Source organism: Tachysurus fulvidraco, chromosome 1 (genome assembly GCF_022655615.1).
Source record: "Tachysurus fulvidraco isolate hzauxx_2018 chromosome 1, HZAU_PFXX_2.0, whole genome shotgun sequence".
Taxonomy (NCBI): domain Eukaryota; kingdom Metazoa; phylum Chordata; class Actinopteri; order Siluriformes; family Bagridae; genus Tachysurus; species Tachysurus fulvidraco.
In genome coordinates, this window is record NC_062518.1 from 27,867,209 (window position 1) to 27,890,796 (window position 23,588).

Here is a 23,588-nt window from a genome sequence, read left to right on the forward strand (position 1 = left end):
ATGTGGGTAATCCTCATGAGCAGTGGGAGGCCTCCAGTTGATGAGAATCAGGATGGTTCAGGTAGCTGAGATCAGGCTGTACATCAGGGGTGTACAAGTTTATCTGCAAAGTTGCACGAAGTATAACATCGCGGGTGCCTTCCCAGTCTAATCCGCAGCCACCAGCATGCACCAGCATGACTTTGCCTGCAAATGTAGGTGCAGGTTTTCATTCCAATCGAGCAGGAGCTACACATGAGTAGACTCAGGTTTGGGTTATGCTCGGTTGGAATGAAAACCTGCAACCACACCATCGCAGAGCTTTGTGGGTAAGATAAGATGCTACTTTGCTAAACTACTATACAGCAAACAAACAGGAATAAAAAATATCTAGTACTTCTTACTATCAACCTACTTAAGCTGTTGCAATTCTCCTCTCTGACAGAAGAGGGCAGTGTCCCTCCAACTACGTTCTCTCAACACAACCAGCAGGGACTGTGTCTTTCACGAAACTCAAATTATCAGAAAAAATATAAATAAATTGCTTTGTTGCGTCTTTTAGAACATTCTGGCAGGCTTAACTGGCACTAATAAGCTTAAAGTACACTCCATTTTCTAATCTATACTAACAAAATGGCCTACTTTATTTTGTTTATATAACTCCGTACCCCTAAAATTAGGCCTCGTCTTCAGTGTTTTGCCTGAAATTTCAAACGGATAAAATCAATGAAATGAATTCATACCAAATCGCTGTACAACGACTGAATGTATATCCAGAAACATGATGATAAATACAAAATACTTAAGTGCTTAGTCACAGGAAAGCAAGAAGTTTTGAGTGTTGAACATCTGCTTCATATCAGCACTAATATATATGACAGATGTTAATGAAAAAAGCCACAAGCTAAAGAGAACTAAGCTAACGTTTCACAAGCTAAAGTGTTATAGCCAGGGATGGGCACAACCCCACCAAAATTCATTCATTCATTCATTTTCTACCGCTTATCAGAACTACTCGGGTCATGGGGAGCCTGTGCCTATCTCAGGCGTCATCGGGCATCAAGGAAGGATACACCATGGACGGAGTGCCAACCCATCGCAGGGCACACACACTCTCATTCACTCACGCAATCACACACTACGGACAATTTTCCATAGATGCCAATCAACCTACCATGCATGTCTTTGGACCGAGGGAGGAAACCGGAGAACCCGGAGGAATCTCCCGAGGAACGAGGAGAACATGCAAACACACAAGGTGGAGGCGGGAATCGAACCCCCAACCCTGGAGGTGTGAGGCGAACGTGCTAAACACTAAGCCACCGTGTCACCTGGATTTCATACCCCCCCCCCCCACCAAAATTTGCATTTTAAAAAATATATTGATAAACAATATTCCACAAGTAACTTTACCTGTTCAGTGTCACAGAGGATCAACTATAAATAAACAGAAAATTTGAGTTTAGTTCGAAATTACTTCCCAATGAACTATCAGATGAACTTTCCAAGATGCTAAGTGTCGCGCATGTGTAGGGTCATGGCTTGTGTTTGTGGTATAGAAATCAGGGTCTTTTTGTTTATACTGTAGTTGAACAATTTTCCATCCATCAACTGTTGGGGACACTTTGGTCATGGTGTCAAACATCATAGGGGATAATCGCACACAAACTCAGGCACACAATACGGACTAATTAGAAATGCCAATCAGCCTATAACATGCATGTTTTTTGGACTGGGGAGGAAACTTGGATACCCAGAGAGGAAACCTACACACACACAAAGTGGTAATTGAACCCCTTAACGCCGAACGTGCTAACCATTAAACCACCGCGCAACCCAGATGCTCATCCTCTCATCTTGAGGCCATGAGTTAATGGTCATGATTTATAAGTTGGATATTCTCCCTCTCCTGTCAATCACAACAACGCAAAGCAATCTCACGCATTTGTGAGAGCATGTATGTGGAAGACATTATATAGCATTTTTCTCTGAGTGTGTTGTGCTGCTCTTGAAAACATCCTGTCATCGTACAGGATACAAGTGTTAGCCGTTACACTTTTCTGTCAGTAACCATCATGTCTTGTAGGTGGGAATTGGACAAGACCAAATCAGTAAGAAAATAAAAAGAGTTTAAAAATGAATCTGACTGGTTAATATGGAACTGTAATAAGTTGCACTACAGTAATCCCTCGCCACTTCACGGTTCAAGTTTCGCGGTTCAAGTTTCGCGGCCTCAGTGCATCGTTGATTTTTCAAAAATATTCATCAAAAAATAAAAATAAAAACGGTTTCCCAGGATGCCAGACAAAGAGAGAAACTCTCTTAGAGGCTTTGTACATACCCACGGGCACTCAGACAAGGCACATGATTGGTTTCCGGCATGAGATCTAAACTGATTGGCTGTGCATCATCACATCCTCTCCCAGCTTCTTCCCTTGTTGTATCTCGCCACTCTCGTTCACGATGTCAACTGTGTCTCGCGTATTGTGTTAGAAATGAACTTCTCCTTAAGCCCTTACAATGCCTCCTAAGCGCTGTGCCCCTGTGAAAGATTCCTCTAGTGAGCCCAAGAGGAAGAGGAAGATGATGACCATCAGTGAAAAGGTCAAACTTAGGGTCAATCCTACTCCGCGGATTTTCACCTATCGCGAGGGGTTCCGGTCCCCATTAACCTTGATAAACGAGGGATCACTGTATACACGTTATGCTTTTCTTTATCATTCGACTCCATAAAGACTGTTTCATTTCCACTTAGCATGTTGACTTGAGGTGTCAAACAAAGAGAGTGTTTACTGTGTCCACAAACACATACACACAACCCACACACTTAAGCTAGTAGATCTGAACAATCAAGAACACAAAAACACACACCACTTTGTTCCTGTTTAACAATTTTGAAAGAGATGGCTGTGACCTTCAGTGACAAGCCCAACCCGAGGCTAATAAACTGTTCAAAATTGCTCACACACACACACACACACACACACACACACACACACACACACACACACACACACACACACACACACACACACACACACACACACACACACACACACAGAGCTCACAAAGATAAACGTGCTATCATAAATTCAGGGAAATTGAAGTATAGCATATAAGTGACTACATGTACAGTAAGTGTGTATTCTCATCTAATCTCAAGCGATGCCAAACTCCTTACCAATAAACACACCTGCTGCACAGATTTATGTTTCTTTTGTCACCTATTCAGATGTCAGGGGCAATGAATTTGAAAAAATACTTTTTGCATGCAGCTGTTTTGGAAAACGCAAAAGCAAACAGAATAAATTCAGAATGAATAGAAATGAAAAGCAGGCAGCTCAATGGCAGAGGGAATAATCAGGATCATTAATAAATGAGTGCTGTATAATTTAGCTGAATAAATAAGTAATGAGCATGAGTGTGCTGCTGAATGTTTCTTATCTTGCTTTTGAACCTCATGGGATGAAAGTGAGGCAAAAAAAGCATGCTGATCAAAGAGGATGACAGCGGAGGAAGAATGCGGTAATCATGAGGATATGTTAGTGAGTGTGTATTTACAGTTTATGCATAAATTGGCAGTCAGAAGGTATATACAGTGATCCCTCGTTTATCGCGGTTAATGGGACCGGAACCCCTCGCGATAGGTGAAAATCTGCGAAGTAGGATTGGCCCTAAGTTTGAGCTTTTCACTGATGGTCATCATCTTCCTCTTCCTCTTGGGCTCACTAGAGGAATCTTTCGCAGGGGCACAGTGCTTAGGAGGCATTGTAAGGGCTTAAGGAGAAGTTAATTTCAAACACAATACGCGAGACACAGTTGACAGCGTGAATGAGAGTGGCGAGATACAACGAGGGAAGAAGCTGGGAGAGGATACGATGATGCGCAGCCAATCAGCTCAGATCTCTTGCCATGAACCAATCATGTGCCTTGTCTGAGTGCCCGTGGGTATGTACAAAGCCTCTGAGAGAGTTTCTCTCTTTGTCTGGCATCCTGGGAAACCGTTTTTATTTTTATTTTTCGATGAATATTTTTGAAAAATCAGCGAAGCACTGAGGACGTGAAACTTGAACCGCGAAACTCGAACCGCGAAGTGGCGAGGGATTACTGTATTTGTCTTATAGTAGATGATACTAGACTGTGTTAGTATCTCTAAGGAACCACATACACATTTCACACACACTTCCACACACCCACACCCACAGCATGTAGTTTGCTTGTGTAATTAGACAAGATGTTAACCTGCCTCACAAAAGCCTACTGGCCACAGTGAAGCTAACTGACCTTTAAATAGAGCTAATTGAATTGGACAGGCTTTTATTAAGGCTGAGAAATAAAAGGATAGACTTGGGGGCAGACAGAAACAATGAGAATACAGTGACAGAAAGATGGTTGATATAAAAGAATTAGAAGAAAATCTCAGCACTGCACACCTCAGAGTAATGTTTGATTTGTTCGGGAAAAAAAAAAGAGTCTGTGTTTATGTATAGTTCTCGTCTGTATGCATGCAGGCACGTATTTGCAAGCATGCAATTAAGCACTAGTATGAAAAGCTGGTTGATGAAATTTCCCTCCCTCGTCTAGTGGTTTTGTGCCTTTAACAGCTCTTACAGCTTAATTCACTCCGGACCTAATCAAACACACACACACACACACACACACACACACACACACACACACACACACACACACACACACACAAACACACAAACACACACAAACACACACACAGAATCAAGGTTAACTGAACTCTCAGCTTTTCTGAAACACAAATAATAATCTATACTACATACACATTTCATCCACAAAACACACACAACTACATCAACACTTTACTGTATATCCACATGTCTGACATCAACTAGACACTCTAATGTATTAAGATAAACAACACAACACATGTGAACAGTTACGTCTCCAGCTTAAGTGCCTAAATCGAAGCGAACGAGTTCAACTCTGGTCACTGCAATGTGTTTCCAGCCATGTATCTGTTCCAGATTGATTTCGCCAACACATTTCTCACAAGAATTTAAACAAAAACAGGCAGGAAATGGAACTGGGAAAAAGCCATATTGGAATAGCCTGTTCCTTGGAAATGATTGTTTCCAACTGTCTGCTCAAAAAGAAAAAAAAAGTGTGGCCAATTTTGTTAATGTTTCTGAAAGAGAAATAGTCTATACTAGATAGATAGACCCACAAACTATGTTGCCAAATATTTGTTGACACCTCATCATCATCACACTCATATGTACATTTTCCCCGAACTGTTCTCACAAAGTTGGAACCACACAATTGACCAGAATGCCTCTTTATGCTGTAGTCTACATTTTCTGTCACTGCTTCTAAGAGGCCCAAACCATGAAGACAGGGTTTGTGAAGGTGGATGTTGAAGAACTGGAGTGTCCTGCACAGATCCCCAACCTCAACCTCACTGAACACATTTGGGTTGAACTGGAACATTGACACTGCACCCCAGACCTCCTCACACTACATCAGTGTCTGATCTCACTAATGCTCTCTCTTGAATGAAGACAAATCTCCACACTGCCATGCTCTAAACTCTAGTAGAAAACCTTTCCAGAAGAGTTGAGCTTATTATAATAGCAAAGAGGGAAAGAATTTGGAATGGCATGTGTATCAAGCTCATAAGTGTTTAATGGTCAGGTATCCACAAACATTAAGCCATAGAGAAGTGAGGGTTAAGGGCCTGTATCCAGAGCCGAACAGTGCCAGCTCGGAAGCGCTGGGGCTTGAACCCTGATCCTCCGATCAAAAACTCAGAGCCTTTACTGCTTGAGCCACCACTGCCCCATATAGCATAGATAATAGGGGTGTAATGCAATGACAACATCTGTATCTGTGTACTACTTGACATAGCTGTATATACTGCAGGACCATAGAGGTTTGGTGGTTAAGATGTTCGACCACTGGTTAGAAGGTTGTGTGTTCGAATCTGCTGTTGGGCCCTTGAGTAAGACCTTTAACCCTCCATTGCTCAGAGATTAACATAAGTTGTGTGATATAAGGGTGTCTAAATACAGTATCTGTATTACAAGTCTAAACCCACAGGTTACAACAAAAGGGATTTATGAAAACATTATGTATGCCAGACGTAGTCCTTTTTTTCTATTTCCCAAAATACAAACAAATTAAACCACTATAACCATGACAAGGCAAATACTAAGGATCAGCATAACATGAACATGATCATTTGTTCGAACAACAAGCTTCATATCTGACCTCTCGCTTGCTTTGGCATGGAAATGAAAACATCCCACTCACAAAATATTTGCTGTGACCCACAGGATCCCATTCCTGACACATACCTCCAGCCATTCGGAAAAGCTTTCTAATAAAAATTTATATTTTGCCTCCTATTCGTATCGTTATTCCTATCTATTTGGAAGCATCCCTAATAGATAGACTTCATTATCACCAGCCAGCTTGTTTTATGCATGCACACAACCACAAACAAGGCTAATATACGTACCTCTGTTTGAACATAGCAACATGCACCTCCTACTAAGAAATCCTTAATATAAAGTCCACTATAGGAAAAAAATGGTTAAGATAACCGTGAATCTATGGACAGAACAGGGCTATGCATCAAGTGCATAGATAAAACCATCCTCCGTGATGCAAATTCAAACGCATAGCTACATTACATTTTCTCTTGATTGGTTTCCTTGCCACAGGGTTCTGTCCTATTTCAGATGACCTAACTAACTTGTTCATTCACCTGTTCCCAAATGCATTACAGCTGTAATACACCGACTATCCACTGTAATAGAAACACCTCTACATCTGTACATTCATGCAGTTTTAGTTTAGGTGGGAGCTTCACTTAATAGTCATGATAATCATAAGAAATGACTGGTTTGAGTTTTTCAGCAACTGTTGATCTAGGATTTCCACAAAAATAGTCTCTAGAGTCTGATTTAAGTCCTTACACGGTTGGTAAATAATAAATCATGAACTTAAAAGTTCTTAAAGTGCCAGAACATGGACGAATGGACATATTTCTGTTCTTTTTTCAGAATATCATACTATACAAATCTTCACTAATCAGTTGTGTCTTTCCAGGATAAAAGGCATTTTGACAGTGATGTATGTTGTTTAGTGTAGCTAAAAGCAATGGGATGAGTAATGAACAATAGATGAATGAACTGTTTGTCCTACATTAACCTAATTATTCATCACGATGTCCTGTTTAGATGTCAACTTCGCTAATGGTGTGACTAGACCCCTTTTGGATTCAGCCTCATGCCCTTGTGTAATCTGTGGTCAGGAATTGCCAGATGAAGACACCAGAAGCTACAAACATCTGCTAAATAAATACACTGAGCAAGAAGCAGACAGAACCACACCATCAAACATTGACATGCGAACTGGATTTCATACATCAATTCAATTAAGTAATGTGGAAGCATATGACTTGACATTTAGGAAAAAGTTAATTAGCGATAAGTTAATCATGATTAAGTGACTTAACACTGAATCAGACGTTTTTTCTGAATGTGCAGGCTGAACTGATTAGTATATATGAATATTAGTAATGAAGTAGAATATAAAAGCTCAAAGGAAAAAAAAGTAAATATGAAGAAAGGTAAAAATGATCATATACTGTACAATTATATACATTTAGAAAAGGTGAAATGATTGCCATTAAAGTACCACGTCAGTAAATCATTTTCAGACTCCTCTTGGATGGCTAATTATTTTGGTCATCTATGTCAAACATTTCCATGTTTGTTTTCCATCTAGTTTTCACTAGATAACATTCATGGAGCATCGCATATCTGCTATAAAAAAAACCTCACCAGTTTTTGACTTATCACATTTTATCTTTAAGATGCATCTTCTTACCTAGATAATTATCTGGAAATGGAGTCCAGTTAGCTAGCTGATGAATGGTTGTTATGTGTTTTAATCGAATTGACCACTGTTATATCTTGTGAATCGCTTAGAAAATTACAATACTAATCATATTTTATACTGAAATCCGACCTGTTTTTTTATGTGACATTAAAGTATAGTAGTGTAGCTCAGGTACTGTAACTAGCTGGCTAGCTAGTCTCATTCATTTTAATGTGTTTTTATAGATTTGGCAGCTTGTATACTCTGTGAATTTTGAAGAAATTTACAATTAACTTCAATTCTGATGCTGAACTCTGACTTGTGTCTTTGTGTAAGAAAAAATGTACAGCAGGTAACTCGTAAGCTAGCTGTATGACAGGAACATATGCTTGCTAACAGAGCAGGTACTGTAAGCAGGCAAGTCTGGCAGGTGAAGATGATGTAAACATGTTGTCCTTAGCAATTTCTTAGACAAAACCAAGTCAATTCAATGTTCTACAATTTGCATTGCATAAAAATGACATCTTTACAAGTCAAAATATCTTGAAGATAGTCAAATTTATCTGTGACTTCCAATTATAAGGTTACAAAAAATACATAGATAAAGGGTTACACCCGTTCTTACACCTTCTTGGCATTTATTTTTAACCCATTTTACTCAAATTGTCTTGTTTTATCTGCCAATAATTTTTCTCCCAATTTTAACCACTTTTTTTTCAAGAAGAAAGCAAAATTGTCTGACAGGAAAAAAGGTCAATTCAAAACTTTGGCAAAAGCATCTAAAAACGGAAAGAAACATTAGATCCAGTTGGCCATATTTTAAGATATTTTCACTTGCTAGGATATCGTTTTTGCAGCATAGCTCGCCTACATGCGGTTTGAATTGAAAAGGAAAACTGATACACATGACAAAGCGAAAAGAAAATAGTCGTTGGAAATACTTTGGATTTAACAGAAGCTCAGGAAAAGATCTCAAATAAAAGCACTGCTACAATACATGCAATGCAAAAGTTAGTGTTTCGTCAATGCTTGCTATCTCACAGAAAAACTAAACTGAGTGAGGACTTACATCTTTATAGCTTTACAGATAATGCTGGATTCAGGCTTAAGATAACGACACTGGAACCGATATAAACCAGAAACCCCACAGTACTTATCAAACCATTTATTATTCTATATAGGGGTTTAAGGATTATCTTCAGAATAATCTACTTTCAAATAGTGGCTTAAATAGTGGTGGCGTTCTTACAATCAGCTCTGTCTCTAAGAGCAAGAATGACAGTGCTACTTGTCCTCACTGCAAAACAAGACAGCAAGAGAAAAGATCTTGAATACAGTCACTTTTATCTAGTCTTTACTGTTATAAGTTTAAATTTAACCAAATATCAGACTATTAAATCCTGTTTCTTTACACTTGACATTTTCTTGTTTAGATTAATTTAGCTTCTTTGGGGAAATAAATGCTCAACAGGAGCTAAAGAACATCTATCAGTAGAAGACTAATTCAAGCTGGAAATTAGTACAAATGTCTTTTAATTACGAGAGGTTCAAGTGTGGAAGCACAGAAACACTATTGTTCTGAAAGGGATTTTTATTTATTTGTTTATTTGTTTGTTTGTTTATTTATTTATTTATTTATTCGCCCTAAAGCTAATGTACAGACCAAACTCTGAAGCCTAGAGACTTGAAAATTTGAAGTCTCGCCCCGATCAGCCACACGATGGCGCTACGGTAATCAAAACAAAAACATGGCCATAAATTTTGAATAGCTTGTCACAGCTTTAACATAGTTGACTTAAGACAAACAAAACGTATATCTCAGATTTCTGTCTCACCATTTTAATTATTATTATTTACATTTTTTTTTATGGAAAAACCCAATTTTGAAACAAACTGTTGTCAGAACTTCACCAATTTTTTCAGTGGAACTTCTTCAGACAATAAAGAGACCGAAAGAAGACCAACATTCAAAATTTTTTTGATTGACCAAACCGTTCATGTTTGGTGTATTGACCCTAAAACTGGTGTGTCTTATAACAACCATAACCTCCGTGTACATGAGCAATTTTTGCTTATAACTTCTGTACAATTTGTCCTAAAATCATTTACGTGGTATCTGTAGATTCACTGAGTCAATCATTCTGGGCATCAGCCATTTTGAACACACATTTCTTTTTAAAGAGCCTGCATTTTACAAAAGCATTTGAGTATCATTAGAAACTGTCTTTGTCATTGTCTATTCTGGAATTAAAAGTGCTTACATGCTTGCAAAACAATAAATCATATCGTTTTTCACTTCATTCACTTCAAGTTATTTATTTATTATTATTTTTGCACTAGTGATAAAATGTTCTGCTGCTGGCTTCCAGTCTCCTGTGTCTGAGTCATGAAAAATACTGACGGACGAAATCAAAACCACATGAGGGCTTGCGAAACCTTTTCTATGCAGGAATAAAAAAAGAGGGAAAAAGAAGGTTGAGGATAATAGAGAGAGAGGTGGAGAGACAGAAAGAGCAAAGAAAGGAAAGATGAGTGTGAAGAAAAAAGAATGAGAGAGCAAGCAAGAAAGCAGTGAGGGAGGGAGAGGTTGAGATGACGCTATGAAAAGGAATGTGTGCTGAATTTCACTACAGCAGGAATGAGCTGGTGCTACGCCTCAGCGAGAGACGGAAAAGAGATCGAGGGTGAAATCCAGGATTCATCACAAACACACACACACACACACACACACACACACACAGACATGCACACACACTGTCCCTCCTGTGAGCATTAGGACGTCAAAGTTATTGTTTCATGTCACAATGTATAGATCACACAAGGTGACATCCTACCTCTATTGTCTTTGAGATGAAGGGCAATCTTGGTGTCATCTGTGCATGACAAAAAATAAAGAAAATAAAAAGAAAAGAAAGAAAATAAATAAATAAATAAATAAAGAGACAGAGAGAGAGAGAGAGTGATAGACTGTGAGCAATATGAGAAAGCATCAGTTTATTGACTTTATATCATGTTAAAAATGATACACACACACACACACACACACACACACACACACACACACACACACACACACACACACACACACACACACACACACACACACACATAAACAACAAACACATGCACACACTTAATGCAAATGACAATTTACAATTACAAATACCAAAAAATTGGTTGTGTTATAATGGCACTGTGTTTAGATTCTGTGATTAGTTCGCTATTCCACCTCAATAAGAACGTAGGCCAACCTTGAAATCGAAATGAATATCCCTGGTACATTATTTACTCATTTTAAATAAATTCTGTTACTCGAAATTAGTTTCATTCCTTGCTGCAGTCTGTATTCTTCAACTCCTTCAATTCCTCATGGGTGAGCTATTTACATAACATGGGATGAGAATTGCCTTAGTGTTGTGTGGTGTGTGTGTGTGTGTGTGTGTTTGTGTGTGGTGTGTGTGTGTTTTTCAGGAACAGATGGGCTAGGTGTTCAACTGTAAACTGAATCGAATTGATGAAAATGATTTATCTTTGGTGGCAAGAGGAAAAACGAGCAAAGGATAAAACCTGCAAAGGGATGAGAAGATGAAAAAGATCAAGAGAGAAAGAAAGAAAGAAAGAAAAAATATATAGAGAGAGCTATTTTCATTTAAAAAGCTTTCCTGTCTTCTGGTCTCTGAGTGTGTGTGTGTGTGTGTGTGTGAGACAAGCAGCTCACAACAATCAGAACTCATTAATTCTCGTCAGAGTTATCTGTCTGAATCATGAACTGTTGAGAGTCTGGTCACTTGGACGCCTTCACGCATCAGGACCACACTCGAGTAATCAGAGTAATGCTTAAAGGGCTCAAAATGTTGGGCTTCTAATGGAATCAGAAGAATGTAGAACCAGAATGGAAAACGGGGAAAGAGAGATTTGTGATTCGTGTTTCTCGGAAAATACTGAGTACTTGTTAGGTGTTAATGATCGATCGGTGGCTTGCTGACCTAATGACTGTGATTGCTTTGATGAGGAAATCGATCCCGGCTTTGCTTAAATATAATAAATGAGTCTACCTGGATTTTCCTGATACGGAAGCAGAAACGGCCACGGACACACAGACTGCTCTCAGTATTACATTTAAAGCCAGACCGAATCCAACTCTACAAAGCTGTCAGCGGCTTTCAAAGTAACTTTAGCTCATCGTCAGGAGAGGTGTAAAGAATCACCCGGCGCTGGTCTCAGATAAAACAGACACCGTATTGACGGGATCGATATACGCTCTAACATCGCTTTCTATTAGTATGTTCTGCTTTGGCACGGTCTCGCTCTTGATTCCTAGTGCTTTGCTGATCTCTAATGGAAGATGTGTGGCCTCTCTGGCTGTCAGTTAGCCTCAGATTACCAAAAGCAAATTTGTATGGAAGTGTTTTCCAGACAATTTTCAAAAAAATTGCGTTTTCTATTTATGGACACATCGATTGTGACGGAATTCGATAAAAATTCAATTGTGTATTACGTCTGTCACATTTCAAATAGAAAGCAAAGTGCGTTACTCATTTAAACTACAGCCCTGACCAGAATTACTGACGATGATTGAATGAATGAGGAAGCCCAAAATGTTCCATACTCTCCAATGCTGACAATGGCTTTACTTTATTTGGTAAAATTTCCTATCTAGAGATGTATAAACTGTTAATAAGCAGAACAAGGTTCAGATAAAGAGCGAGAGAGCGAGCAAGAGAGAGAGAGAGAGAGAGAGAGAGAGAGAGAGATTTTCATTTAAACAGCTTTCCTGTCTTAACACCTCTTCTAGTCTGTCTGATCTTTAAATGTGTGTGTGTGTGTGTGTGTGTGTGTGTGTGTACTCTATGTGTGTGCGTGTGCATGTGTATGTGTGTGAGACAAGCAGCTCACACATTAGAAATTTCACATTAGCGTTTCAAACATTAGAAAATTCATTACAGTTCACACAATTTGCACGCAAATTTGAAAATGGAATGAAATCCATCCTCATCTGTTTGCAATGTTTCCCAGAGTCCAGTTTCTCTTACCTTCTGTAGGGATGCTGGTGGGTGGATGTGATGTTGACTGGGTGGAATCAGCTTCTGTAACAGCTCTATTCCTTGTGGATGTCTTGGTCACTGATGCAGTGGTAGACGATTCAAACTGAGTGGTGTTGATGATGTCACACGTGTTGTCCTTTGTCTGAAAGAGAAGTGCTCATCACTAGGCATACACAAAAGAATTACGTGATGAGGAAATGTTAAACGAATTCAATACATTTGCAGTGTTATGATAATGAGTAGAGAAAGAGAGAGAGAGAGAGAGAGAGAGAGAGAGAGAGAGCAGCAGACAGAAAGAAAGTTGAGGGCGGGGCTTCACTTTCTCTTATCAGACTATAACTAATGGCATACTTCATACAACAAGCACACACAGGTGAACACACACACACTACTCACACACACACCTCATCTGGGCAGCTGTTATCAACCCAGTCCTGTCGATGGCGGTCAAAACCACTAGAACATCTAAAATGAGAAGACAAACAACAATGACATCAACAACAGTTTACTTGAACAATTTACAACGCAGTGCTATAACCATCACATCATAACCAACATCTGGGGGATTATTATTATTATTATTATTATTATTATTATTATTATTATTATTATTATTATTATTATTATAGTGACCGATGAAAAAAGAAAAGAAAAACTGACTGCTGTGTAGTTTCCTCTTTTCATGATCATGTTTTGCTCAATACAAGTGTTTATTTTTACACAGACATTTCCCTTTAATTTTCATTCAAGTCTTGCCTGTCTTGTCAATCATCCAAATTACTGTTTGTCTTATATACCCCATGTTCATTCATTGATTGGTTCATGTGCATTGGTTAATTCACTGCTTTCTGAGCTTTGAGTTCCCATGTTCTGCGTTCTTTATGATAATGAATATATTTGACCCCCAGCACTGCTATGTTTGTTGGCTTATCCTGAATAAACCACATACAGTACCTCATGGACACATTTCATGAATTGTTCCCAAACAGAAGAACTCTTAGAACTCTCTCTCCTTTTTTTTTGAAAGAATTTCCAGCAATAAATAACCTGCTCTAAATCCCAGACGTCCATCACTATGCACAATAAACTCCAAATCCAAAGCACATCCGTATTCTGTAGTGCTTATCCTACACAGGGTCACTGGGAGTATATTCAAGTGGGCTTGAGGGAACAAGGCAGGGGAAGCACCTATCAACCCATCACAAGGAGAAATCATAGACACATGACATACAATTTAGAGATGCCAAACACTCGAGGCAGGAATCAAACCCTGACCCTGGAGCTTTTGAGGTAAGCATGCTAAGCGCTAAAAATCGCCTGAAGTTACAATATTTTGTAATTAAAAGCAAAGCATAATTGGGTGCCCTAACTTATTGCCGTGTGTGTGTATATATAATTGAAAAAACTATACTGAGGCAAAAAATATATATTTTAGTAAGGCAATAAACAAAACATTACTTCAGGTATCTCGGCTAAGCTTTGACAGCCTAATGAGTATGTTATAAATTTATAGTATGAACCAGAGCGAGAAGAAAAGCATGAGATAAAAAAGTATTTGATCAATAATTATTCTTGAGTAAGCGGTTAATCCTGGTCAAATAATTGGTGGATGTTGGGAACACTGGGGCAGAGGAATAGACCTACATTTCTATAATCACCAAAATCTGGAAACCCTACAGTGCCTGCTTTAAGCACTTAATCTTAGAATCTTGTTTCAATGCTCTTTGTTATTCAAGAGCATCCTCAAGTTTTCAGTTCAAGCTACATCCATTTTTTTTTTTTTACCACAAAGAAGATTACACATTCCTCACTGTACAAAACAGCATGATGGATATATAGTTGGATGGAAGTGGAATAAAATGCTGTCAGTCAAACTATTTAACACTACAGAGAGAACACCCCAGTGGCCACATCCGGAGCAGATTCTAAGTTGGCCTTGTGTCCAGATTTCAACAGAATGACACAGATATCTGCCTGAACAACATGTAATTGCTGACACATGACAGAGAAAATAAATTGTAAAAGTGTATGTCTTTAACTCTGATGCTAAGATTGAAGCTCTACTAGGCCAGGATGCACGGATGCCTGCTTCTGCACACACCCTAGGTTCTTTTGTCATTTTCTTTCCCTTAATCATGTTCGCTCTCTCTCTCTCTCTCTCTCTCTCTCTCTCTCTCTCTCTCTCTCTCTCTCCTTCCTTCTGATATACTAAGGCCAGACAGTCCTCTCACCCTCAGAAGGTTACCGAAACAACTCTATATGTAAAAGAGTTTGGGTGTGTGGAGGTGGTTGTTTGTACAGTACATGTGTGACTAGTCTATGGATCTGGTTTTGCTTTTATATAATATGACAGAGTGTTCAGTGTGAAATGTCAGCCAGGCAGCATAACAAATGTGTGGCCACTGCTTCACTTAAAACAATCCTCGAGGTCATCTTTCACTATTCCTCAAAAATCCCGTTTATGTAAAAAAAAAAAAAAAAAACATGAGAAAAGAAGAAAAGAACAGCCTGTAAACAACAAACCCAAATCGCGATAATGAGGCGAGACGGATTCTATCTGTCTGTCTGGTTTCTAACCGAAGAGTTAGCTGGCGTACGAATCTGGCATCAGCTTGCCTCTCCCATATCTTCGGCTTTCAGATATTCTCAATCCTGCACGGTTCTGTGGAGAAATACCTAGTTGCGATTTCACCACATTGTGCTGTTTGCATGTTAATGAATGCAGACGCACCCAGCTTGGCTCCTTTGTGTTGGAATCCATTCCGACTTCGAGAGGAAAAAGGATGCACCGAAAGCCATGAGCATGTACAAATCTCAATATCTAGAATCTGAAAAGCCCTATTCGGACGGGATTAGTTTTATGTGGGGACGTGGGGGTAAATTATTACCAGAGCTTCTCTGTGATTTTAGTCCCGTCCGAATGTGCCATCTCGGTAATCATTACGGACAATAGCACTATTCAGACTGGATTAGTTTTACGTGGGGACGTGGAGTAATGCAATTTTACCTCAGGACGTCTGCAATATTAATTTTACAAGCATGGACGTGCTTGAAACAGGAAGCAACGTCATACGCACATGACGACATGGAGGTTACTGTGGTGTGTAAAGCGAGTTATCCCTCCCACTTCTGCTAGTTTTACTGAGATGTCTTGTCCCGTGCGAATTGGCAAATTAATATTACAGACGTCCTGAGGTAAAAACGTCCCCACGTAAAACTAATCCAGTCCGAATAGGGCTTTAGTCTGGAAAATTTTTTTAGTAAGTTGCAAAGTATTATGATGAGGTTCATTGTGATAGAATGAGCTGATAAATGGTAAATAAATGCATTTAGCTCCAATCTGACCATGTGTATTAATGACAAAAATCATTGGTGCGATTATGACTGCTGTACTTAAAATTACTGATCTGGATAAAGATCTACTGACATCACCACGTTGTTGCGTTCTTCTGTGTTGCTTTTCCAGGCTTCAAACAGATTTTTTCATTTGTTGTTTGTTTTGGGATTTTTCTACTGTCAGTCTCCTCTTCAGGAGGTGAAATGCTGCTCAGTTGGTTTAAGGTCTGGTGATTAACTTTGTCAGTCTAATACTTTCCCTTTCCCCCGATGAAGTGCTTTGTTGAGTTGTCGCTGTTTTTAATTTGTAGCCTTACCCAATTAGATTGGATGCATTTCTGTGTAAACTGGCAGGCAGAATGTTTCTGTCGACATCTGAATTCATTCTGCTCTGACCATCATGACTAACATCATCTATAAAGATTAGTCTGTCCCTGAAGCAGCGATGCAAGCACAAGCCTTGACACTACCACGTCTCCGTATTTCTTTGTGACGTCCATTCTGGACTTCTGATTCTTAATGCTGCTGTGGGTTTATTTGTTGTAGTATGGTCTGTCTGCTCCACACATGCTGGATTGTGATACCTTCATCCCTGCCATGTGGAGGTTGATGGTATTATTAATGACGGTTGTTTTTGCGTTTCTCTTCACAGCTCTCGCGATGTTATCGTTTCTCATTTCCGAACCGCTACATGTCTGATTCTTAGCACACCAGTGTTTTTTTTCTTTTTCATAACAATCCGAATAGTACTGGCTATGTTAATGCTTGTGCAATGGCTCCTTTTCAACAACAATGGTTTATCTTTTTCAACAACAAATGCACTCTCCACAGATAATGCCCAGGTCTTAAACTAAGAGCAGAGATTCAGACTATTAATTGTTTACACGATCAATATAACAGGACACATCTGTGCAAGAAAAAACATTTGTGAGACACGTTCCGATATTTTTGATCACTTAAAAAATGGGTCAGTTCCACCAAAAAGTGACATATTAGAAGCTGTTTAATACATGTAGATATTCTAGGTTTGTTCACTTTATTCAAAATACCATATTTTGGAAGAACGGTGCTTGCCTGAGTAGTACAGTACAGCTCCAGAGACTTGTAAAGCCTGTGCCAAGGAATGTTCCATCAAGTCACTGTCAGTTGGTCTGTTGTCATCATCCCGTCACAGTATTTCCTATGTCACAAAGACGACTGCATCTCATCTGCTACATCTAACATGGTGTGGTGCTAGCACTTGTTCTGATTAAAGGTCAACATATTCGATTTTGATTGAAAGTGAAACGGCCTTGCTCACGAGTGTTATGTGCGTACGTGTGTGTTAAAAACAAGTGACATTGTGTTAAACAACAAAGCAACAAGCTCCGTAATGTGTTACACAGGACGGGAACAAGGTTTTCAAGCTTACTGAAAAGCCTTGAGGTTATTTTAGAGGTTGTCTTCCTACACTCATTTCATATTACAGTAGTTACCGAATAATTTGTTTTAGGTATTGAATAATATATGTAGTAGAGCATCTAAATAATAAAATAAAATAAAATAAAAACTGGCACTTTAAGATGTTTGCATAAAAAAATTCCTTAAATTAAAATCCGTGTTTTTGAATTCTTCTTCAATGTATTGACCTGCAGCTAAACAAAAGCAGCCATTTATTTTGTCCCATACCATTGAAACAAATACAGAATTAAACAATGCTGCATGATACAACATTAAACAAAGCACTGCTTAAACTGATCTCTAATTCTACTTTCTATTTTAAACATCATTTCATTTTTTACATTATGATCTTACTTACAGATATAAAGATTTACAAACATGAAAATGTTCCTTTTCAGATGTGTATTTCATTACATTGTTTACGTGCTGTGCGAATAGTCGTCCTGCTGAACAGCGGCTGAATGTAAATGAGTGCAACTGTGCGTTGTGTGCGGTAGTTGTCTAACACACACTGGGTTAAGTGGGAGCACATTTAAGAAATGATGTACATGATAGAGACCTAGAGCAAATAAACAAATGAGGCAAGCATGCATTCAATTTTTTTCCAGAGCTCATGAATCATACAGCGGAAAACCAACAGCATTTGTCCACTCATGTGTACATCAATGCAGCTCATCTACTTTCTTTCTATGTCTCGGGATGATTGGGGATTCAATGAAAATCCCCATTAGTATTTAATGCACCAGCATTTTTTCTCGTTATGAGAGTCCCATTCAGCATATTAGTTTAGGTTTATCTTAAATTTATGGAATCTGCAAGTTATGTACGCCTGAAGAGATGCACGATAATCAGGAGCAGTGACTGATTTGTGGTTTAGCACCAGTGCAATCTAGGCTTCGCTGCCCTCATACCTGATGCTACACTGATAATTTCCATCAAACAAGCAAACAAAAAAAAGGCTCCTCTGGATGAATCAGAAACCAAAGATAAAAAAGACAGCATGGCACATTTCACAAGCGGATTCACACCAGATGCATCATGTCACATGGCACATGGTGCATCAAGTCAATTTCCATTCATGGCTTAGTGCGTAGCATGCTTGCCTCACACCTCTGGGCTGTGGGTTCAATTCCTACACCGTGTGTAGAGTTTATATATTCAGAGCTGTTTCTTTCAGATCCAGTCCAAAGACATTTGTTGTAGGTTGATTGATTTCTCTAAATGGTCTGTAATCTGTGTGGTTGTGTTTGATGGACTAGCAACAGGATGTCCAGGGTGTCCCGTCGCCTTGTGATCAAAGTCACCTGGAATAAGCTCCAGGCACCGTTGCTTAGGATAAGCAGTTCAGATAATAGATGGATGTATAAATAGAAATCGATCAACACCAGCTACATCCTTTTAACTTTAGAGACGTGGCTAATTTTAGAGATGTGGCTTGCACACCTTGACGTGACGAAACAAAAATCACAATCGTTCCAGTTCTTCGCTGCTTCACTGTTTAGTGTCACATTTTTAGCTAAACAGTTTTTGAAATGTCTTCAGTTTCTTTTGCTTTGTAGAAACTTTAGATACAATCCATTGGATTATAGCAATGTGAGGTGTAAATGCTCAGATCGGATGGGAGGAGGATGCGGTTGTCGGTGGGGGATTCTAGACGCTCTTGAATAAACCTATTTGACAGATATTTTAACGTCAAACAGTTAATATCTTCCTCAAATCAACAACAACAAAAAACCCCCAAACGTTTCAATACATCAAATCATGCATGATGATCTAATAAATTTAAAATCAAATGATGTTTCTCCTACGATAAAATCCATCTTATAGGGATTAACAAAAATATTTTGTCACACACCTGGCTGTGAATTTTGTGCAGTACAGAAATCAGTATGTGAATATTTCGATATTCCTGCAAAACCTCAGCAATGGCAGTCAGAAAAATGAACAGCGGGATTCCAGGGGAGCGATAATATGTGAAGAAGTAGTAATATGTGAGACATACTGAGAGAAAAAAGAAGAAGAAGAGAGAGGACAACACATCTGAGGAGATGAGTCATAAGTAAAAAAGAAGGGAGTATACACACGCACACACACACGCACACACACAGGATAAAAGCACAAGTCTCTCAGTCAGTCTGTTTGATACTGAGTGCTTGTATTATCTCACTGTTGCCCTGCTCTCGTGTCAGGCCTGTGATGAAGTGAGTGTGAAAAGGTCTGGAGCATAAAGGTGAAGGAAGACACATGAGTCAACAGGACAGGAGACACCTACTCTCCCTCCTCCTTCAGAGCCCGAGGGCCAAGAATCAGTTGAGATAAAGAATGATACTCTAACCCACACTTCACACTCAGCGTGAGGCGAAAAAGCTAGAGGTGAAACCGAATACAAACCAACTCCACAGCCCCTCAGCACACTATACCTTTCTCTGTCTGTTCTCACCTGTTGAGTCGGTGACACCAGCTGCAGTTGAAGTTGATCTCGGCGGCGATGCAGGCAGAACAGCTTCGAAACTGGAGACATGCTGTGGAGGAGAAACTAGTCAGAGTCTGACAACTATACACATGTCAGGAAGATCAGTCTAGACCAGAACGCTAGATCATGTGACCGTTTCGACTGTCGGATATTTGAATCGCGCCGACTCTGTGTCAGGGATCAGCCCAGACTTCTGGCCATGTGTTATTGTTATTGTTGTTGTCACATGTCTGATCCGCCTTCATCTGCTCCTCCCTGTCTCCACACCTGTTCCTAATCGTGTCTCACTGTCTTTTGTATAAATGTGTATAAGTCATTAGTTACGTTAATCCTTAGTTACGTGTACCTTAGTCATTGTTAAGTGTCGTCATCTGTATTGCTTTAGTTCTCATCATTTACTGTCTTTGTCTTTAACATTTATTAAACCCCATTCATTTCTCCTTCCTTCCCTGGTTGTGACACTCTGTGACACTTGCAAAAGCTACTGCATCTTCATAAACTGCTGCTTAAATAATTTACATTTACATTTACATTTACAGCACTTGGCAGACGCCCTTATCCAGAGCGACGCACTGTACATAAGTGCTTAAATCTCTATTGGATACATTAATCCTGGCTCACTAGGTTACATACTTATGATACTATGAGTTTAAAACATTGTTCAAAGTTACAATGAAAAAGTGTCAAAGGTTGTGTGTTTTTTATTTTTTATTTTATTTATTTATTTATTAAATGCAAAAGATAGGGAAAAAATATACAATATCATATATAAAATATATATAATCATATATAAACATACCATACTGATAAACACACTAAGAGGAGAGCCTTATTCGCTACATAGACACAAGATAACAAACGCCTGAGATCGACAAGTATTGTTCTGATCAACAGTTAAAGAGAAACACAATAAAAAGTGAAAAGCTAGAAAAAATACACCATTGTCATCAGACTGAACCCACATTTGAGGAACCGTATCAATCCAGCTATCAATATGGTCTTTAGTCACTGCTTCTCAAATGCAAACCAGTGAGACTTCAGATTCTGGCCAATGGGTGTCTTTATCATTAGATTACTGGGTTAATAAATATATATTCAGTGGCTTACACTTAATTAAATGGTCTCAGTGTCTGAATAAGACATTATGAAAAGAAAGAAATGTATTTACCGCTCAGTAAAATTTTAAATAAAAGCTTTAACATCCTAACTTTAACATCCATTGGCGTCAATAAGCTCATTGTGTTAAACGTAATTCTGAAGCGAAATAGAGTAAGCGTAATGAGGCAGGTAGTAGGCTCTGACTCTCTCATCTCACAGCAATTAAGCTTCATCGCTCACTTCCAAATATTGCTCAAAAGACAAAATGGGACTTCATGCTGCCAGAGAAGTGGCCAGTGTGATAAATGTGACTACTATACTGACAATACAAGCATCCAGCTGTTTTTTGTTTAAAGAGTGTTATTGTATGCATGTTTTCTTACTAGGAAGTGGCATCATTTCCACAGCTGTGCTGTTTGTGATTTTGGTCTTGAGCAACTCCACACGGTGATACTCGTAGATGGTCTTCCTCCGAACATCTACACACGCACACACACACACACACACACACACACACACACACACACACACACACACACACACACACACACACACACACACACACACACAAACGCACAGTGTGTTAGTGACACTAGACTAAACACATCTAGAAGAGAGACAAATGCTTTTCAGATTTCATGCCATTGTATCCATTTATTCTCCTTTTAAAAAGCACCATTTCATAATCCTTCATCCGGCAGGTGAAGAAAAATTACATGAATGTGATTTATATTGCATGCAAAAGTCTTCTTTTTAAGAATTCGTCTTAAATCATGGATAGCAGTTCCAACAATATATCAGTGCACAGGTTTTTTTTTTTTTGGTGTGTGTGTGTGTGTGTGTGTGTGTGTGTGTGTGTGTGTGTGTGTGTGTGTGTGTGTCTGTGTGTGTGTGTGTGTGAAAATAAATCACTTTAAAGTTCTCTCTTTCACACACAAACACTCACACACACACAAACAAGCACACACACACAGACATACACATAGACACACACACAAACAAGCACACAAACACATACACACAAATTTACACATTTACACAAAGTTATACAGGTAACACATGTATTGTCATACACCCTAACACACACACCCCAACACACACACACACACACACACACACACACACACACACACACACACACACACACACACACACACACACACACACACACACACACACACACACACACAAACAGAATTATTTTAACCGATCAGGCAAATTGCATTACACTGTACAGTGAAAACAAAAAGGAAAGAACTAATAAACAGATGTTCTGTGTGCCTGACAGCTAGACAGCGTCCTGTATTTAAATCAATTAACGACACCAGCACTAAATTCCTTGCAGTAATGTGTGTGTGGGCTCCCATCTGTCAAATCAGGCGTGGAATTGCGGCATACTGACGGGGTACAGACTTAATGATAATTTCATTTTCTCTTCACTCTCAGTAAGAAAACACAAGCAAAACCAAAGCAACCTGAAAATAAAACCAACCACCCAATAAGCTCTATATAAAAAAAAAACTGCATGCAAAAAATAAGAAGAATAATGTTCACTTCCTGGCTTGCAACTTTTCATGGATCAGTGGTGTTTCCTTTCCTTTCTGCCTGTAGAGAAAATCTCTCCAGACTCAGCATGGATCCAGAACAAAGCTCCATGCACAGGAAGAGATCAGCACTTCACTGCAGTCATCCTGAATAACTGTTAATAGCTTTGAATTTTCTTTTCTTTTCTTTCTTTCTTTCTTTCTTTCTTTCTTTCTTTCTTTCTTTCTTTCTTTCTTTCTTTCTTTCTTTCTTTCCTTCTTTCTTTCTTCATTAGTAAGAGCTTGGATTTTCTTTTTAATTAGTTCTTGAGCATCTTAAAAGCTTTATCATGTAGCAGGTTTTACTAGATCATGGATTGTAGTTATGTCCAAAAACTAATTTCAGCTCTTTAATTCCATTACATTTGCCACAAATACACAAAGACCCTGGACCATACTGTATTTATCATTTTACTACAACTACAGTGTTGGACTGATGTGTTTCCAGGTTATTATTGATGTTCGTAGCTGTGGGAATCTACTGACATTCACACGATCTGTTTGGATCTTATGAGAAATGTGTGACATTCAAACACACACAGACACACTGACACAAACACACACAAATATACACAAAGTTATACAGGTTACACATGTATTGTCACACATTTAAACACACACACAGACACACTGACACAAACTCAAACACACACACAAATATACACAAAGTTATACAGGTTACACACGTATTGTCACACATTTAAACACACACACACACAGACACACTGACACAAACTCAAACACACACACACAAATATACACAAAGTTATACAGGTT

At 38.9% G+C, this 23,588-nt stretch overlaps 1 protein-coding gene across 2 annotated transcripts in view; it reads right to left on the reverse strand.

Moving 5' to 3' along the window:
- Positions 1-23,588, reverse strand: part of plxdc2b (plexin domain containing 2b) — a 100,066-nt gene that overhangs the window by 3,767 nt on the left and 72,711 nt on the right. Inside the window, exons 8-12 of one of the 2 annotated variants that reach the window (XM_027169417.2) lie at positions 21,612-21,707; positions 20,098-20,179; positions 13,286-13,346; positions 12,870-13,023; positions 10,671-10,709 (exon numbers count right to left, since the gene is read on the reverse strand). In XM_027169417.2, coding sequence (XP_027025218.2) covers positions 10,671-10,709; positions 12,870-13,023; positions 13,286-13,346; positions 20,098-20,179; positions 21,612-21,707 — 432 coding nt within the window. The remainder of the gene's footprint in view (positions 1-10,670; positions 10,710-12,869; positions 13,024-13,285; positions 13,347-20,097; positions 20,180-21,611; positions 21,708-23,588) is intronic. The other variant, XM_027169418.2, reaches the window with a different exon arrangement.